Source organism: Cherax quadricarinatus, chromosome 63, assembly GCF_038502225.1.
Source record: "Cherax quadricarinatus isolate ZL_2023a chromosome 63, ASM3850222v1, whole genome shotgun sequence".
Classification (NCBI taxonomy): Eukaryota; Metazoa; Arthropoda; class Malacostraca; order Decapoda; family Parastacidae; genus Cherax; species Cherax quadricarinatus.
The window spans coordinates 7,840,864-7,861,244 of NC_091354.1; the positions used below are offsets into that span (position 1 = coordinate 7,840,864).

The window sequence follows — 20,381 nt, forward strand, 5'->3', positions numbered from 1 at the left end:
GTTATTGATTAAATACCACTCGTTCGTGGTTGCAATCAGCGTAATTTATCACCAATGTATGCTTTGTTTTTGTCCTATTTCTCTCATAAATGAAGCATTGCATCGTCTTACAAGAACCATTACACTCGCTCATGGCAGGAGGTGGTAATATACATAAAAAAATCCTGATCTATTCCTACATTGTTAGGGAAAAAAATGTGATGTACTGGGAGAATGAAACACGAAAAATTTTCTGATTGACATATGTCTTTACTGAGTAAGCAATAAAAAGTTTATTTGCATTTTGAGAGAAATATCACAAGAAATTATTTCAGAAAATGAATGACAGTGTTTTGAGTCTTTCGTAAAGGCAAATATAAAAGCTACTACCTTTCTTTTTTTTTATTCATTTTTTTTAGTAAATCTAAAGCCCACGCCATTTTAAGTAACCTGTTTCAGCAACAATGACACAAACTTCAGTATTTCAGTGATGCTCAGAAGGTATTATTTACAGGGTATTTACCAGACCGCCATGTTTACCAGACGAACCATCAACAGACGTAATGAGAGGAGAAGTTTAGTTTAGACTATGGAGCAAAATTAGAATAGAGGAATACTAAATTACTTCCCTCAAGTAAAAGAAATGTAAGGCATAGCTCCCAGAAGGTAATACAAACACATTTAGTGACAACGTTTCACTCTTCTCGAGCAAAACGTTGCCTGAAAGCTTGCTCAGCTCTTAGTTTCTCTGTAATGGTTGGACATTTTATCCCCTTTCTTGGATCTAACCTGATTGCTTCCCATTGCCTTACGGTTTACGGTTTAGCACTTCCCAATAAATATATTTACACTAATTTGTATTAGCAGCCAGTCTTTATATCGGATCACAAGTACAGTAGAATGTACTAACACACAAATCTGAAGCGCGAACTGGTCAGCAAACGGGTCCACTTTAGACTATTAACAGGTAGCAAATAACTTGGTAATGGTCCAAGAACAAACCGAAAAGTAGTCCATCCCAATCTGAGTTAGATGACTACCTGTTAAGGTAGGATACTGTGACTTTTCATCCTGTAACAAACTGTTACTTAAGAACTGCGGAGTTTGGCTTATAAGAAGTGAATTTTTTCACGAAGTAAAATGGAGTATATCTTCTTCTTTTCCTCCTTCTTCTACTACTTCAGGATTCGTGCAAATTATGAAGAGGATTCTTCTCCTCCCGGTGACTACTATTCTACTCAATGAGAAACCAGCGAGCCATCAGTGCCGCTGACACCAAAAGAGGCAGGACGGAGGTGGTGTGTAGGGTTGAGAAGGCTCGGGAGACACCAGGAGGTATTTCCCCCACTTCGGCGACGATCCTGGCTGGAGAACCGCTTCCTCCCCCTATCTTCAAAGGCATCACCGTCACGTAAGAACCAGTTTCCGGTAGCTGCGGAGAGACACAGATGCGATTGATAAACATTTGACATATCTTAACAACATATTTGTTTAAGCTCATCTGTTTTTTTGAAGAGGCTGAGTATCGGCTCCTGGACCCCGTATTTCAGCTACATACTGGCTTCACTGAAGTAGTCAAGCCTATTCTTAACAAGACTAGTCCCGGAGCTAAGGGATGTCCTACGAGGACACTGGAGGACACGAGAAATAGGGGGAATATGATAACGACATATAAAATACTGAGAGGGATCGACAAGGTGGGCAGAGACAGGATGTTCCAGAGACGGGACACAACAAGAAGGGGTCACAATTGGAAGTTGGACTCAGATGAATCACAGGGCTGTTAGGAAGTATTTCTTCAGTCACAGAGTTGTCAGAAAGTGGAATGGTCTATGAAGTGAAGTAGTGGAGGCAGGATCCATACATAGCTGTAAGAAGAGGTATGATAAAGCTCATGGAGCAGGAAGAGTAACCTAGTAGCGACCAGTGAAGAGGCGGGTGCCAGGAGCTGTGGCTCGACCCCTCAAACCACAACTAGGTGAGTACACACACACTCGCGCACACAACAACAGCAACAACAGTTCAACTGTCTAATCGACATTGCCTATGGCAAAATGGTAACTAATAGAACAGCATGATATCACCTTATCAAGGTTGGCCAAATTCTCGAGACCGTAGATGTTATTCTGGAAGAATGTCACATGAGCTGGAAGCCTGACAGTGCTACCCTTGTCCAGGCAGAGTGTGTCGATGCCCACACCCACAACACCTGTCTCGTAGCTGTGTCTGCTCTTGTGTTTTACTAACCACTCTGCCGCGCCCTTACCTACACCTGGAAAGGATGATATTATTATTTTTATTATTATTATTATTATTAGTAGTAGTAGTAGTAGTCGTAGTAGTAGTAGCAGTAGTAGTAGTAGTAGTAGTAGTAGTAGTAGTAGTAGTAATAGTAGTAGTAGCAGTAGTAGTAGTAGTAGTAGTAATAGTAATAGTAGTAGTGTTAGTGGTAGTGGTAATAGTAGTTGTGGTGGTAGTAGTAGTAGTAGTAGTAGCAGCAATATTATTATTATTAGTAGTAGTAATAGTAGCAGCAGTAACAGCAGCAGTATTATTGTTATTATTAGTAGTAGTAGTAGTAGTATCAGTGGTGGTAGTAGTATCAGTAGTAATATTATTATTATTATTATTATTATTATTATTATTATTATTATTATTATTATTATTATTATTATTATTATTTATTACTATGAAAAGCTTCTGTAGTGAATCCAAATGACGTACCGCTGAGAGGAGACAGGAAAGACCCACGCTGATAAAAACGTTGGTAAACGTTTTCTCTCTGACTTAATAAAGCTCTTGACAGAGTAAACAAACCATACCACGGGCGGGGATAGAACCCGCGATCAGAGAGTCTCAAAACTCCACACTCTTGACAGAGTGTAATGTATTCCCAGTAAAAGTTTGTTCTTCAGTGTGTGTCTTCATGAATTATATTTTGCAGAAGACATTGCAAAATTATTTTTAATATATTTTTGTTAGGTTTCTGGGGAGAGGGGAGGGGAGGGAGAGGTGAGGGATGGAGGAGAGGGAAGGGAGGGAGGGGAAGAAGAAAAAAATATATATGGGTGAACTGTTGCAAATTATACAATGGGAAAGGAGAAAGGAAGTTGTGCAATGATTCTCGTTTTTTTTTTTTTTTTGGTTTTAATAAAATTGATCTGATTGATTTGCCCCGTAGGTGAGAGGGGTTGAATTTGAGTGGGATTTGCACATGAGTTGGTAGGGTTGTCGTAGCTTGTTCCTTTGGTAGCTTTGAAAATGGGATGGGCAAATGATTTTGTTACGTGGGTTTGGGTTTGAGAAAGACCTACCTGGTATGGGCCAATCGGCCTCTTATAAACTTACCTGGAAAATTTCGATTGTTCTGTTGATCAAGACCAGCATATTCCCTTATATTCTTGACTTTAGTGGCCCAGCCAGTACGGAAGAGGACGAGCGCGCCGTCAGGTATGGTGCCGTGGACTTCCTCCCACTGTTCCAAGTCCCTCACCTTCACCTCGTAGTTCTTGTCTTGTGTTTGTGTGATTTCTTTGGACACGTCAACAACCACAGCTGCAAACACACATTTGTTATCTGTGGGTATTAGACACTTATGCACAACAAAGACATTTATGAAATAATTATAATCATAACTATAATTTTTAAAGGGGTGGACCGGTAAGCCAACAGAAGGCGTCGGTCAGATGACCAAAAGCGGGTCAGGAAACACTTGTGGTGTTTCCTGACAAACCTTACCTAACCTAACCTAACCTAACTGAAAGGGAACCTTTAGGAAGTTATCTATTTTTTTCTTCGTTTTCCTTCCTCTAACTTCTCGATTATATTTCGCCTATTGGATGACAACGTCTCATCCAATCGGCTTCAAATTTTCAGTGTTCGTGTTCGGTAACAAGGCCCAGATTCCCGGAACTAGTGACATGTGCTGTTGCCCTCTGACCAAAGCTGTTGAACCCCTTCCCAGCATCCTGGAATGACTGGGATAACATTCAGAACTCTCAGTGGTGGAGCTTCAGGCATCAAAATGATGCTTCTAATTCGACGACGGTGGAGAGTGTAATACAATGCTGGTGCAAATTTAACAATTTTATATGTAAAATAGAATGATTTTTTTATTCTCTTTCAACCACGTAAAATAATTTTCAGTTTACATGTTCTGAATGATTTCATTATTTAAAGGCTGATGCATCTATAGGTCAGGACAGTACTCGTTAAGTTTTGTTGACGTGTAGGCGAATTTGTTGATGCAATAAAATAGTAAAAAGAAAAGCTTGGAACCGTTGGAATTTGTGCCCTAACTGGAGAATGACTCATCTGATCGGTTTCAAATTTTTCTGAAACAAGACATATAATGGGGGTATCACACTCATATAGGGCAGTACCTCTCAGGGTCGTTGCAGTCTTCCAACCTTATAACCAATGGATAAAAAAAAAAGGCACAATACCGTGACTGGAACAATACACAAATAACCCACAGATAGAAGAGAGGAGCTTACGACGGCGTTTCGGTCCGACTTGGACCATTTACAGTCACACTAACAAAAAGGAGAGCAGGATGGGTATATATAGGCAGGAGGTGGTAGTAGTAGTAGTAGTAGTGATAGTGGTGGAGGGAAGGAAGTAGTAGTGGGGAGGTAGTAAGAGTAGGAGGAGCCAGTCATATACTAAAACAGGAGCACTGCAAGGGAGCTGGTGCCCACAGAGGGTAAGAGCAAAAACACCGAGGGGGAGGGGAACAAATAAATAAATAAATAAAGAAGGAACAAATACACAGGACAGAAGAAAGACAACCCAAAGGAGAAAAAGGAAAGAGGAAAGGGGAAGAGGGAGAAGGAAAAAGGAGGAACCAGGTTAGGTCACGAGTGTTCTGAAGTTTGGAACATTTTACAATGTAGTGGGAGAGGAAGGCATCTACAGAGACGAAGCCACGACTAAGATTCATACAAGGAAAGTTGTGTATTAGGGAGGATTCAACCAGACCAGTCGCCATCTGGTGGAGTCCTCCCTAATACACTACTACTACTACTAGCACCTCCTGCCTATATACACCCATCCTGCTCTCCTTCTGTTGTCGCCATATGGAAAAGACCTGGGCCGGAAGTACCGGCGAATCTCTCTAATGAATCCTTTCTGTTAGTGTGACTTTGTAAATGGTCCAAGTCGGACCGAAACGTCGTCGTAAGCTCCTCTCTTCTATGTGCGGGTTATCTGTGTACCAATGGATACACGCGACAGACACTTTGAGGCGTCAAGCGAGTCAGTCTACTAATGAATTAATAATAATGATAATAAGGAGAGATTTTAATGTTGCAGTTTTATAACTGTAGTGTAAGAACGCCTCTGGCACGACAGTGATGGAGTGAATGATAATGAAAGTTTTTCTTTGTTGTGCCACCCTGCCTTTGTGGGAGACGGCCAATGTGTTAATGAAATAAAAAAAATGTCATGGGGAGCGCTAAACGCGTAGGGATTATACAGCGCCTGTGGAGGATGGGGGGGGGATTTGGAAGGCATTCAGGCCCAATTCAGGGAAGTATAGCACAATAGTTTTTAGCCCTGGATAACAGAACATAGCCGCAAAGTGAGATACATTTCCACTGATACACTTCATCGGCCTAGGAAGTGACTCACAACATCTGAGTGACAAGAATGAGAAACTTGAGTAACATCTGTCGGTTTCCTAAGCCATTTACATCATATCTGAGTGATAGATGCCTATTTTGCTGCTAGGTGAGCAGGAGCAGCAAATGTAAAGAGACTCTTTAAAGACTCCAAAACTCCAAAACAACAGATATTAGTGCCAGGAAATAAAGATCCCTCCCATACCACCAATCCGACGACATTCATCTTTGCAAATATACAGGGTCTAAAGCCAGCAACGGATAACAAAATACCTTTCATCCGTGGACAGCTTATGGAGTCAAATGCAATGTTCGGGGTTTTCACAGAGACCAACATAAACGATCACTTGGACAACGTAATGTGGATCCCGGGTTACAACCTATACTGATGTGACAGACTGAACAGGTAAAAGGGGAAGGGGGTTGGCCTGTATATCACAGTCACTTACATGCTCAGAACTACGAAATGCCTCAATGTTTTAGCAGTAAAGATCGAGAACCAAAACCTGGCCATTTTGGTTGTATACAAGCCTCCGGATGCGACGTCCCAACAATTCCAGGAACAGCTTTTGAAAATTGACCACTGTCTGGAAAATCTTCCAGCTCCTGCCCCCAACATTTTGCTCCTGGGAGATTTCAACATAAGGCACCTAAAATGGAGGAATATAGCAAATAATGTTGTAGCAGAGATAACAGCAGGAAGCCACAGACACACTTGAGACTGTACACAGCCTGGCGTGCCACAGACTCACCTGGAACTCTCCAGAGCCTAGCGATGGGAACAGCATCAACAGTCCAGCCATGTTGGGAGTAGTGGACAGGAGCGTCGATGTGGGTTCCGGAATGCTCCGAACTGCAGAAATCATTCAGCTCTACCCTGATGTCGAATGAGTTTACGATGTTGAATAAATACAATAAATGATATTTTAAATGCTGGCTTTATATATATATATATATATATATATATATATATATATATATATATATATATATATATATATATATATATATATATATATATATATATATATATATATAATTAAAGGCTACTATCAGTAATAAAACATTCACATGTAACGATTTTTTAATAAATACTCTAAATCAGGATTTGATTAGAACATTTTATTTCAAGAGAACGACAAGAATCCTCACCAAATATTGAGCTTATTGAGTCCTTTTTTGATTATCGTGTGGGTGAAGGGGGACAGCTGTGGGGAGGTGGGGGCGTCAACATTGTAGGTATAAGAGAGGTCTATCACTTCTGCTGTAGTGGAAGCAGCCAGTACCAGCACCGCCCCTAGCAGGAACGCCGCCGCCATCGCGACCCAGTGTTCTGAAGGGAAGAATAACACTCATAATGGATACAAAGGCACATAATGCAGTAATTAGTGGGAAAAGCCACAAAATGCAGGTACTTAGGACTTGTTTATCAGAACCATTTCGCTCCAGGGGCCATAGCTGAAACTATATGGAAGTAAATCTTTGGACAATGTACACCATTGGTCCATTCTGGACTGTTATCAAGTGGGAAGTTAACAGTGATCTAAGACAGACTGCAAGGTCTTACAATCTGTCTTCCCTAAGTTGTGAGTTAAAAAAAAAGGACCGACTGCACTGAATCCCTTCGTATATTTATTTTACCAGACATTAGGTTTCATACAATACTTCATAAAGCCCGATATTGTTCATAACGTTGCACAAATAAAAGGCTTCACTGTAGGCGTGTTATTTATTTCAATACTGTTAACAGGTAGCAATTGTCTCTATCCAATTGTGAGTTACTTTTGAAGTCTTCATAATGTTTTAGCTTCCAGAGCCAGCATGTGCTTGTGTGGATGTCCCATAGTTAAGTTGATAACGCACTCGGTTCACACATTAAAGTCCGCGGCTCGATTCCCAGTACGGGTGGAAACAGTGGGCGTTTCGTTAAGACACTTGCTGTCCCTGTTCACCTAGCAGTAAATAGGTAACAGGGTGTTAACCGAATGGTGTAGGTCGCATCCTGGAAACAAAACAACTTAATTTGCCCGAAATGCTCTGTATAAAAAGGGGCTTTCTATATAGCATGTCGTTGATGTCATCTATTTCCATATAAGTTCCATCATGTAGGAATAAAGTTTATTATTATTATTGATATTATTATTGTTAGTTAAAATTATTAATTATATGGGCAATACAAAGTAGGAAGAGTGTTGGGCAGTTTTCCTGACTTAGGGGAAAAACTAGTCATTATATTTCCCCTCACAGGCGAGGAGAGAAGGGAGTGTTGATAAGTCCGCACTCAAGAGGCTGTTTTGGCAGCCACTTTGTCTATGGCTCACTACCACCATCACTACCAATACCACTACTACTACTACTACCACTAATACCACCACTATTACCACCACTACAACCACTACCACATCTGAAACAGAAGAATATGACAAAAAATAGCGGAGATAATCCCAGGAGGCAGCACAGATGAAAATTTTCACACATGAGCTATGAATCTCCACAACAAATTCACTCTGGGTAGATCTTTATCAATTGACAAGGTTCTGCTAGGAGCCAAATGTTGTCCCAATAAATTCTTGCTCTGGCACGTGTATCTTGTCTCCACTCCTGGTGCTCCTTGGTGGCCGCACCTTCGTTTCAACCAGCGGAGGCTGTAACCTCTTCTTTTAAATGCAATTATCCAGTTCACCAGTCATAACTAATCTCAACAAGCACGTTCCGTTCCTTCCCTTGCCTTTACCTCCTCACTCTCTCCATCCCTTCTCTCACTCTCTAACCCATCCCTCACTTCTTTCTCCCCGTTCTTACTTCAATAGAGGAATTTAGATTTAGAAATCAGCCCAGAAAGCACTGACTGACAGTAGAGCTGTGGATGAGAGAACGAAGGTGTCATAATGGGGTAGCTTTAAGAATTCTTTAAATATATACATAAATGGGAATAGCTGGATGCTCCTGTAATACAACATCTTCTCAAGTACTGTTTCAGTCACTGGCTATACAATGCTTGCAGGAACAAGACTTTTTTTAACAAAATATTCTGAATTTTCACAAGTGCCTTATACACATTCTATGAAATTTACATAAGCCTTGCTCCTGTATTACTTAACATTGTTGGTATGAGGATCAGTTCAAGAATAGACGAGAATTGCAGTAGTCATACTGGTTCGTGATAGGCAGAGACTACACACACCCAGCTATTCCCATTTATGCATATATTTAAAGAATTGTTTCTTTTTGATTAAACTACTGCTCCTGTAATACACAGATGTTTTATTTACTGTTTCCTGTAGCTCGGTTGGTAGCGCACTCAGCTCTCACGTTGAGGTCCGCGGTACGATCCCTGGTACTGGTGGAAACATTAGGACGTGGTTCCCTCACACACCTGCTGTCCCTATTTGCCTAGCAGTAAATAGGCACCTGGGTGTTAGTCGACTGGTGTGGGTCGCATCATGGGGACAAAATTTACCTAATTTGCCAGAAATACTCTGCATAACAAGGGGCTTTCTATATAGTATTATGTCCCTGATGTCAGCTATGGTCTGTATACCTTGTACATGTACCTGTAGAAATAAAGATTATTATTATTATTATTATTATTATTATTATTATTATTATTATTATTATTATTATTATTATTATTATTTTATTATTTTATTATTATTATTATTATTATTATTATTATTATTATTATTATTATTATTATTATTATTATTATTTTATTATTATTATTATTATTATTATTATTATTATTATTTTATTATTATTATTATTATTATTATTATTATTATTATTATTATTATTATTATTATTATTATTATTAGTGAAGATTTGAATGTTGCTTTTAATTAGTCATCGCGTTGCCAGACGTTTCAAGTTTATTTGTTTAAGTTATTTATGGTTAAATGTTTTACAGTATTATGTTATTTACCTTAACCAATGTTTACATCACCTCTAATACAGTGCCATATATACAGGAAATTTACAACTTGTAACCTAAGTTAAAAAAACAAAAGTACCTCTAGAAATATGAGAAACTGATAAACAGTGAGAAGACGTTAAAGTAATAAATAATAGACAGAAAAACTTAATTTTGTTTACACTAGTAAACAAAAGCCAAGAATACAGTAAAACCAAGGAAAATAATTAGGCGGGGTTTCCCAAGGCCCCAGTGAATTGCCGTGTGATATATGTCAACGATTAGGGTTCTGGTGGCTGAAGCTCTCGTTTCACACGGCGAGGGTATGGGTTCGATTCCCAGCCAGGGTAGAAGCATTGGGCGTGTTTCTTTGCACCTGTTGTCTATGTTTCCCATCAGTAAAATGGGTATCTGGGTGTTAGTCGACTGGTGTGGGTCGCATCTTGGGACAAAACTGACCTAATTTGCCCGAAATTCTCAGCCTGGTTGATCAGGCCCTGATCCACCATGAGGCCTGGTCACAGACCGGGCCGCGGGGGCGTTGACCCCCGGAACTCTCTCCAGGTATAACAAGGGGCTTTCTATATAGTAGTATGTCATTGATGTCTGCTAGGCCTGTATACCTTGTCTTTGTGGTAAATAAAGATATTCTTCTTCTTCTTCTTCTTCTTCTTATTATTATTATTATTATTATTATTATTATTATTATTATTATTATTATTATTATTATTATTATTATTATTATTGTTATTATTATATTTGCCAAGAGAGATCGAATCCTGCATGATGTTTGCCAGTGGTTCGAAGCTTATGTCGAAAATGGAATTGAAAGACCCACAGAAAATATGCAACATAATGGCTGGGCATGTTTTTTTTTTCCTCTTAAATGTGGGCTAGTTGTGAATTGTTCCAGCCATGGTATTGTGACTCTTATCCAGCCAGGGATTGTGACTCTTATCGACTCTTATCCAGCCACGGTAGTGTGACTCTTTTCCAGCCACAGTATTGTGACTCTTATCCAGCCACGGTACTGTTGCTCTTATCCAGCCACTGTATTGACTCTTACAAAGTCAGGGTACTGTGACTTAGTCTTCCATGTGTGTTAAAAGTGTAACGTTACAATGGAGACTGTAGCGCTAGCGTAGAGTCCGTAGATAATCTTACACTTAAAAAATATGAGACTGCCCAGAATGCTCCCTTCGTAAAGTGCATTGGTGCGATGCTGAGTCCTGGAACCGGAGTTCGACTCCCTTGCCCCCCGAAAGCACGTCAGAATGCACACATTGGTGCGATGCTGGGTCCAGGAACTGGAGTTTGATTACATTGGCCTCCTGATAGCACGTCAGAATACACACATTGGAGCGATGATGGGTCCAGGAGCTTGAGTTTGACTCCCTTGTCCTCCCGATAGCACGCCAGAATACACTAAGTGCGATACTGGGTCCAGGAGCTTAAGTTCGACTCCTTTGTCCCTCCCGATGACAAGGTAATAGAAGTAAGACACGAGACTTAGAATTGTCCTTGGTTGCAAATGATGTGAAGTTAATAAGGAGAATTAAATCGGATGAAGATCAGGCAGGACTACAAAGAGACCTGGACAGGATGGAAACCTGGTCCAGCAACTTGCTCCTCGAATTTAACCCCGCCAAATGCAAAGTCATGAAGTTCAGGGAAGGGCAAAGAACACCGCAGACAGAGTATTGGCTAGATGGCCAAAGACTGCAAACCTCACTCAAGATAAAGGATCATGTGGTGAATATAATACCGAGCACATTTCCTGAGGCGTACATCAACCAGATAACTGCTTCAGCATATGAGCGCCTGGCAAACCTGGAAATAGCGTTCTGATCGTGTACGTCAGGCCCATACTGGAGTATGCAGCACCATTTTGGAACCCACACTTGGTGAAGCATGTCAAGAAATTAGAGAAAGTGCAAAGGTTTGCAACAAGACTAGTTCCAGAGCTAAGGGGAATGTCCTACGAAGAAATGTTAAGGGAAATCGGCCTGAAGACACTGGAGGACAAAAGAGTCAGGGGAGACATGATAACGACATAAAAAAAATACTGAGAGGAATTAACTAGGTGGACAGAGACAGGATGTTCCAGAGATGGGACACAGAAACAAAGGGTCACAATTGGAAGTTGAAGACTCAGATGTGTCAAAGGGATGTTAGGAAGTATTTCTTTAGTCACTGAGTTGTCAGGAAGAGGAATAGTCTGGCAAGTGAAGTAGTGGAAGCAGGAACCATACATGGTTTTATGACGAGGTTTGATAAAGCTCTTGGAGCAAGTAGACAGAGGACCTAGTAGCGATCAGTGAAGAGGCGGGGCAAGGAGCTATGATTCAACCCATGCAACCACAAATAGGTGAGTGCACGGGGCCAAGAGCTATGAATCGATCCCTAAAACCACAAATAGGTGAGTAAACAAAGACACACACACACACACACACACACACACACACACACACACACACACACACACACACACACACACAGACACACACACACACACACAGACACACACACACACACACAGACACACACACACACACACATACACACACACACACACACACACACACACACACACACACACACACACACACACACACACACACACACACACACACACACACACACACACACACACACATATAGACACACACACACACACACACACACACACACACACACACAAACACACACACTGCAAAATATATTCACCTAGTAACTCCATATATTTCCATTAAATTAGCAAACACACGTTAGGTGGCACTGACAGTGCCATTGTACATGTGCGTAAATACACATGAGCTCACCTGCGTTGCTTGCCAACAACAACAACTACAACAACCTTTCTCTTCAGTGTGCTCGGGTACCTGCCTCATCTTCCTGACTTTTGCATTGATGTGGCCTCTTCCCTGCATTCAACTCTCATCTTACCTATCTTCAGTCGTTATTTATCTTCAATACCTTTGCATTGCTCCTCTGGGATTGATCACTACCTTATATATATATATATATATATATATATATATATATATATATATATATACATATATATATATATATATATATATATATTCAGTCATACATACATACAAATCCTTGCATTAAGAATTCCTCAACAACATCAAGGTGGCATCATGGTAACAAGATCAAGGTGGCATCATGGTAACAAGATCAAGGTGGCATCATGGCAACAAGATCAAGGTGGCATCATGGTAACAAGATCAAGGTGGCATCATGCTAACAAGATCAAGGTGGCATCATGGTAACAAGATCAAGGTGGCATCATGGTAACAAGATCAAGGTGGCATCATGGCAACAAGATCAAGGTGGCATCATGGCAACAAGATCAAGGTGGCATCATGGCAACAAGATCAAGGTGGCATCATGGCAACAAGATCAAGGTGGCATCATGGCAACAAGATCAAGGTGGCATCATGGCAACAAGGAATCAAGGCATCTCCCGTCGATTGGAACATACTTTTTTATCATGGCTTTATTTTTTAACAATTATCAAATATCACGGAAGAAATCTATTTTCTGTGCAGTCAGCAACTGGCAGCAGTGGACAGGAGATATAATTAGTTTTGTCGTCAACAGATGGCGTGGGTGCTGCTTCCTCAGGCATAGTGCCAACATCTGATGCTAGAATTTGCTGTGATGTTATTCAGTCCTGATTTAAACTCCAGCCTGCGTAATAAATCACCAGTGATCTGTCAATCCCTCTACCACCTGTCAATCCCTCTACCACCTGTCAATCCCCCCTCTACCACCTGTCAATCCCTCTACCACCTGTCAATCCCTCTACCATAAACTGTATTTTACACTCCATCCGCGATTGGTGGATGGAAACTCGATCCTCCATCCGCCAATCACGGCCATTTCCCTGACCAATCAAGCAGTTGGTGATCGTTTTGTTCCCTGTTCTCTACTTTCGCCTGACTGTCCTGTCGCGTTTTCTGAATATCTTGAACGTCGTGATCATGTCTCCTCAGGCTCACAACACTTTCCAATCCCGTTTGCCACTTCCACGATTAAGTGCGAGATAAGTGTGAGAGTGTCAGAGATTATTGCCGCAGTCCTGTAAGTGACTGCAGAGTCTGGCAGTTGGTGACACCGTTGCTTGCCAATTTCAAGCCATTTGGGTTACTAAGGAGAACCCAATGACTAGTGTATGTAAAAGTATCTATAGCTTATTGAAGTTATCTATTGTTTATTGGAGGCATTTATAATTTATTAAAAGAATCTTTAGCTATTTCAGGATATCTATGGTTCATCGTAAATATACTGCCTCCGACCTGATGAATGACAAGCTGAGGCTTCACATGTTAAGTTGAGGCTTCACATGTCAAGCTGAGGCTTCACATGTCAAACTGAAGCTTCACATGTCAAGCTGAGGCTTCACATGTCAAGCTGAAGCTTCACATATCAAGCTGAGGCTTCACATGTCAAACTGAGGCTTCACATGTCAAGCTGAGGCTTCACATGTCAAGCTGAAGCTTCACATATCAAGCTGAGGCTTCACATGTCAAACTGAGGCTTCACATGTCAAGCTGAGGCTTCACATGTCAAGCTGAGGCTTCACATGTCAAGCTGAGGCTTCACATGTCAAGCTAAGGCTTCACTCCCGCCTGGACCGACTTGCCGTACACAAGTTCTCAAACTGAGGCTTCACATGTCAAGCTGAGGCTTCACATGTCAAGCTGAGGCTTCACATGTCAAGCTGAGGCTTCACATGTCAAGCTGAGGCTTCACATGTCAAGCTGAGGCTTCACATGTCAAACTGAGGCTTCACATGTCAAGCTGAGGCTTTACATGTCAAGCTGAGGCTTGACATGCTTCCTTTTTTAATTGCCTTTCTGTCTCATGAACATGAAATATGACAAGTAAATCTTAATGATTTCTACCTTCTGTCAGTATGCTCTTACTTACTTAACTCTTAGCTTCACTTTTCTGTACATCGTAATAGTTCTTGTTCATGTAATGTCTCCTTTCCAATATATATATTTATTATATATATATATATATATATATATATATATATATATATATATATATATATATATATATATATATATATATATATATATATATATATATATATATATATATATATATATATGTCATGCCGAATAGGCAGAACTTGCGATCTTGGCTTAAATAGCAACGCTCATCTTGCCATATAGGACAAGTGAAAATTTGTGTATGCAATAATTTCGCCAAAATCATTCTGAACCTAACGAAAAAAATATATTTCACTGTGTTTGTTTAATATTAAATTATTGTAAACAAATCTAAAATATATTTAGTTGGGTTAGGCTAAAATAAATTGTGCTTCTAATAATAAGGTTAGGTAAGTTTTCTAAGTTCCTTTTGGTGCAAAATTATAAATTTTTACATCAACATTAATGAAAAAAATATAGCTTTAAACGTATAAGAGAAAATTTTAGAAAGGACTTAATTTTAAATGAGTTCTTGCTAAGTGACCAGTTTTACATAATCGACTAAAGCTCCCGACGGAGGGCCCGGGTTCGATTCCCGGCGGGTGGAAACATCGACACGTTTCCTTACATATATAGGTATAGTATCGCATGGGGGACAAGATTAAGGACCCCAATGGAAATAGTTAGACAGTCCTCGATATGATATAGCTAATATCCGAACGAAATCTTATATATATATATATATATATATATATATATGTGTGTGTGTGTGTGTGTGTGTGTGTGTGTGTGTGTGTGTGTGTGTGTGTGTGTGTGATAAAGAATCACACATAAAGTGGGAGTTGTCACAGTTGCTCTTTGCTGATGACACCGTGCTCTTGGGAGATTCTGAAGAGAAGTTGCAGAGACTGGTGGATGAATTTGGTAGGGTGTGCAAAAGAAGAAAATTAAAAGTGAATACAGGAAAGAGTAAGGTTATGAGGATAACAAAAAGATTAGGTGATGAAAGATTGGATATTAGATTGGAGGGAGAGAGTATGGAGAAGGTGAATATATTCAGATATTTGGGAGTGGACGTGTCAGCGGATGGGTCTATGAAAGATGAGGTGAATCATAAAATTGATGAGGGGAAAAGGGTGAGTGGTGCACTTAGGAGTCAGTGGAGACAAAGAACTTTGTCCTTGGAGGCAAAGAGGGGAATGTATGAGAGTATAGTTTTACCAACGCTCTTATATGGGTGTGAAGCATGGGTGATGAATGTTGCAGCGAGGAGAAGGCTGGAGGCAGTGGAGATGTCAAGTCTGAGGGCAATGTGTGGTGTGAATATAATGCAGAGAATTCGTAGTTTGGAAGTTAGGAGGAGGTGCGGGATTACCAAAAGTGTTGTCCAGAGGGCTGAGGAAAGGTTGTTGAGGTGGTTCGGACATGTAGAGAGAATGGAGCGAAACAGAATGACTTCAATAAATAAATAACAAAAAGGCACAATACCGTGACTGGAACGCAGGAGGGAGAGATATATCATAATCTACACTTGGAAAATCTTGGAAGGAATGGTCCCAAATCTGCACACAGAAATCACTCCCTACGAAAGTAAAAGAATGACTTCAAGAGTGTATCAGTCTGTAGTGGAAGGAAGGTGGGGTAGGGGTCGGCCTAGGAAAGGTTGGAGGGAGTGGGTAAAGGAGGTTTTGTGTGCGAGGGGCTTGGACTTCCAGCGGGCATGCGTGAGCGTGTTTGATAGGAGTGAATGGAGACAAATGATTTTTAATACTTGACGTGCTGTTGGAGTGTGAGCAAAGTAACAATTATGAAGGGATTCTGGGAAACCGGCATGCCGGACTTGACTCCTGGAGATGGGAAGTACAGTCCCTGCACTCTGAAGGAGGGGTGTTAATGTTGCAGTTTAAAAACTGTAGTGTAAAGCACCCTTCTGGCAAGACAGTGATGGAGTGAATGATGGTGAAAGTTTTTCTTTTTCGGGCCACCCTGCCTTGGTGGGAATCGGCCAGTGTGTTAATAATAATATATATATATATATATATATATATATATATATATATATATATATATATATATATATATATATATATATATATATGCAATAAGATCACAGTAAACAGGTGATTTCAAAATATGCAAAACAACCACTCTGAAAGAATAGAGAAATTCCAAGCGCTTTCGTGACTACTCACATTATCCTTGATAATGTGAGTAGTCACGAAAGCGCTTGGAATTTCTCTATTCTTTCAGAGTGGTTGTTTTATATATATATATATATATATATATATATATATATATATATATATATAATATATATATATTTATATATATATATATATATATATATATATATATATATATATATGCAGGACAAACCACAGGGGGGTGGAAATCTTTAGTGAGGTGGGGCGGAGCCCAAGTTTATGTTGAGTGTATGTTATCCACAAGGACTTTATGACCCTTACAAGTTCACCAATGGCCCATGAGTATAATAATAATCATCTATGTTACCTGGTTACCTGGAGGTTACCTGGAGGGTATTCCGGGGATCAACGCCTCCGCGGCCCGGTCCATGACCAGGCCTCCCGATGGATCAGGGCCTGATCAACTAGGCTGTTACTGCTGGCCGCACGCAGTCCAACGTACGAGCCACAGCCCGGCTGATCCGGCACTGACTTTAGGTATCTGTCCAGCTCTCTCTTGAAGGCAGCCAGGTGTTTATTGGCAATTCCCCTAATGCTTGATGGGAGGCTGTTGAACAGTTTTGGGCCCCGGACACTTATGGTGTTTTCTCTTAGTGTACCAATGGCGCCCCTACTTTTTATTGGCGGCATTTTGCATCGCCTGCCCAGTCTTTTACTTTCGTAGGGAGTGATTTCTGTGTGCAGATTTGGGACCATTCCTTCCAAGATTTTCCAAGTGTAGATTATGATATATCTCTCCCTCCTGCGTTCCAACGAGTACAAGTCAAGTGCTTCCAAGCGTTCCCAGTAGTTAAGGTGCTTGACAGAACTTATACGTGCAGTAAAGGATCTCTGTACACTCTCTAGATCTGCGATTTCACCTGCTTTGTATGGAGATGTTAATGTACAGCAGTATTCCAGCCTAGAGAGAACAAGTGATTTGAAAAGGATCATCATGGGCTTGGCATCTCTCGTTTTGAAAGTTCTCGTTATCCATCTTATCATTTTCTTTGCACGTGCGATCGTGGCACTGTTGTGATCCTTGAAAGTGAGATCCTCAGACATTACTACTCCCAGGTCCCTTACATTATTTTTCCGCTCTATTGTATGGCCGGAGTCAGTAGTATACTCTGTTCTAGTTATTATCTCCTCCAGTTTTCCATAACGGAGTAGTTGGAATTTGTCCTCATTGAACATCATATTGTTTACCGTTGCCCACTGGAAAACTTTGTTTATATCTTCTTGGAGGTTAACCGCGTCCTCAGCAGATGACAGCCTCATGCAGATCCTAGTATCGTCCGCAAAGGATGATGATGTTGTGAGGTTTTAGGTTATATATTGTGAGCAGAAGTTTAGTGAGCTGAGTTTATATAATACATACACACACACATTTATGTACTATATATAGTATATAAGTTAAGATCGCCCGTCTGCGATTGTTTGCATATATATATATATATATATATATATATATATATATATATATATATATATATATATATATATATATATATATATATATATATATATATATATATATATATATATGAATGTGTGTGTGTGTGTGTATTATATAAACTCAGCTCACTAAACTTCTGCTCACAATATGTAACCTAAAACCTCAGAACATAGATGATTATTATTATACTCATGGGCCATTGGTGAACTTGTAAGGGTCATAAAGTCCTTGCGGACAACATACACTCAACATAAACTTGGGCTCCGCCCCACCTCGCCCACCTTAAATATGGGAATATGCAGTCAAGAATGCAAGGCTGCGCAACACAAGATGGCAGGGTTAGGCCGGTGTTAAACAGGTAAGCATATTATAAATCTATCCCTCTATCAGCAAGTAACAGAAACGGGTCAGCAACAAGCTAAGTCTTGTACAATATCTCTTGAGTAATGTGCAGCTTGAAGTGACAGAAGACTATGACTCACAAGGCTAAACTTGCTTCCCAGAGCCACACCCACAGCAGATGTGCCACTCTCTGCTATGGTTGCGTTCTCCTCCCAGTAACTGAGCTAATCCTGTAGCACATTGACGGTAGTACAAAACAGAGGGACAGTTAGTGTAGCGAGTAACACGGACATAGACATCTTTCAGTGTACATATGCTGAAAGCAATTCCCTCCTTTGGGAGATTACGGTATCTTTAACTGGTGGCGCACAGGTGACAATAAAATTTAATGACCTTTTTGTGGTCGATAGACTTGAAATATAATGAAGTATCCAATAAGCTGGAAGCCTTACTACCCATCACTGATTGTTGATTTCTGACCAGTATGTATAAAGCCAAAACTTGTAGGGATGCTGTGGGTCGCATTTCTGGGTAAGTCCTCAAGCAAAATAGTCCATACTATTTAATCATGTTGGCTTATAATTCTCTTAGTTATAGTAGGTTATGTTCGGTTAATAACCATAGGTTTGATATCCCTAAGGATGTCTTTGTAATTATTATTATTATTATTATTATTATTATTATTATTATTATTATTATTATTATTATTATTAATATTATTATTATTATATTTCAAGGTGAAGGGCCTAAACCACTGGGGACATATATAGCACCCTAGGCAAGGGAAATAATTATGCCTAATCCAAAGAGGAGAGCAGCCTTGTATCTTAGATTAAGAACCCTTCTTGGTAAACATTCTGGCTCACCTAACAAGACACATTTTTCAGAACAGACTTCGATTGTGACAACGTTTAGCACTGTGTAGAGCTGTATCAGTTCATGATATGACAAAGATCTACACAACGAAACATTGTCCCAATAAAAGCTTGTTCTACACTTTGATTTTGATTGTAGTCACTCTTTTCAAAACCTGGTCTCCTGATTTTGCAAATCAAGGAATAACATCAAACTTACTTCTCTTTGTTATTCAGTGTTCTCAAGTATCAAGTGCTTTGAAACCTTGATCAAATTTCCGCATTTGTTTTTTTTTTGTTTTTAATTTTATCTCGACAGTACGCCACTGAGATGCATCTGTCTCACCTGGTAGACCAAACAGAGGCTTCAGGTAGTGTTGCCACCTCAGACGTGCACCCCCACTTACGTCTGCTTTAAGACTACCTTCGTGGCGAGCTTTTGGCCCTCTAGTGCTCAGTGCCTCCCACACTTGGCCCAGTCTTCACCCCTACCCCCTTCTCTCCCCCTCCTTTTCCCAGAAGGGCGCTACTCCTTGTTCTATCAACACCAATCCTCTGTAAGTTATGCCTCCTCCTATACCTCTGGGCATAGCATTTCAACTCTAAAATGATAATAACTATCACTACACCCCTCCCTTCCTCTCAGCCTTTCCCATTTTCTTTTCTTCTTCCCCCCACCTTTTCCAGTAACTGTTGACGTGGTGTCGTATAGCCCAGTGGTGGGACAGTACTGCTCACAAAGGGTTTTTGGTTCGAAACCCGGGCGAGATAAAATTAGGTGGAATTTGAGTAATACATATATGCCATTTAATACCCAAGACTCAGTTATGAACAGAACTCGATACCTTTTGGATTCTTCTCTTAGCCTGACTGGCTGCATGAACAGCGATACCTTCTCATGATGAGCGCGCTCAGTGATCCATGCAGGTTGGTACTTCACGTAGATAAAATAATGATAAATACTCTTAATATACTCTATGGAGCTACTCTATTCAACAGAATCAGACGGTTTTATATTCATTTTGAATAAATGGTCTGGAAAATCGACAAGTTGATAAATGAGACACATGGGCAACAT

General features: G+C 40.2%; 1 protein-coding gene across 2 annotated transcripts; it reads right to left on the reverse strand.

Annotated features, from left to right (window-relative positions):
• Nucleotides 1-228: 228 nt before the first annotated feature.
• Nucleotides 229-19,788, reverse strand: LOC128698203 (isatin hydrolase). 2 transcript variants are annotated; one of them, XM_053790341.2, is made up of 6 exons: nucleotides 19,650-19,788; nucleotides 6,753-6,933; nucleotides 6,353-6,477; nucleotides 3,328-3,534; nucleotides 2,064-2,251; nucleotides 229-1,411 (listed from the first exon to the last, which is right to left on the reverse strand). In XM_053790341.2, the coding sequence occupies exons 2-6, from the start codon at nucleotides 6,917-6,919 to the stop codon at nucleotides 1,214-1,216; spliced, it is 885 nt and encodes a 294-aa protein (XP_053646316.1). In that variant the 5' UTR covers nucleotides 6,920-6,933; nucleotides 19,650-19,788; the 3' UTR covers nucleotides 229-1,213. The 2 variants fall into 2 exon arrangements, with proteins under 2 accessions (XP_053646316.1, XP_053646317.1); XM_053790342.2 differs by lacking the exon at nucleotides 19,650-19,788 and adding an exon at nucleotides 8,873-8,994.
• Nucleotides 19,789-20,381: the final 593 nt, after the last annotated feature.

Bases quoted from the DNA above. Each gene is read 5' to 3' on its own strand.
- LOC128698203 (XM_053790341.2), bottom strand. From the start codon at position 6,919: ATGGCGGCGGCGTTCCTGCTAGGGGCGGTGCTGGTACTGGCTGCTTCC. The intron at 2,252-3,327 runs GTAAGTTTATAA...CATCCTTTCCAG, and splicing joins GAACAATCGAAATTTTCCAG to GTGTAGGTAAGGGCGCGGCA. The intron at 1,412-2,063 runs GTGATATCATGC...GTCTCTCCGCAG, and splicing joins ATTTGGCCAACCTTGATAAG to CTACCGGAAACTGGTTCTTA.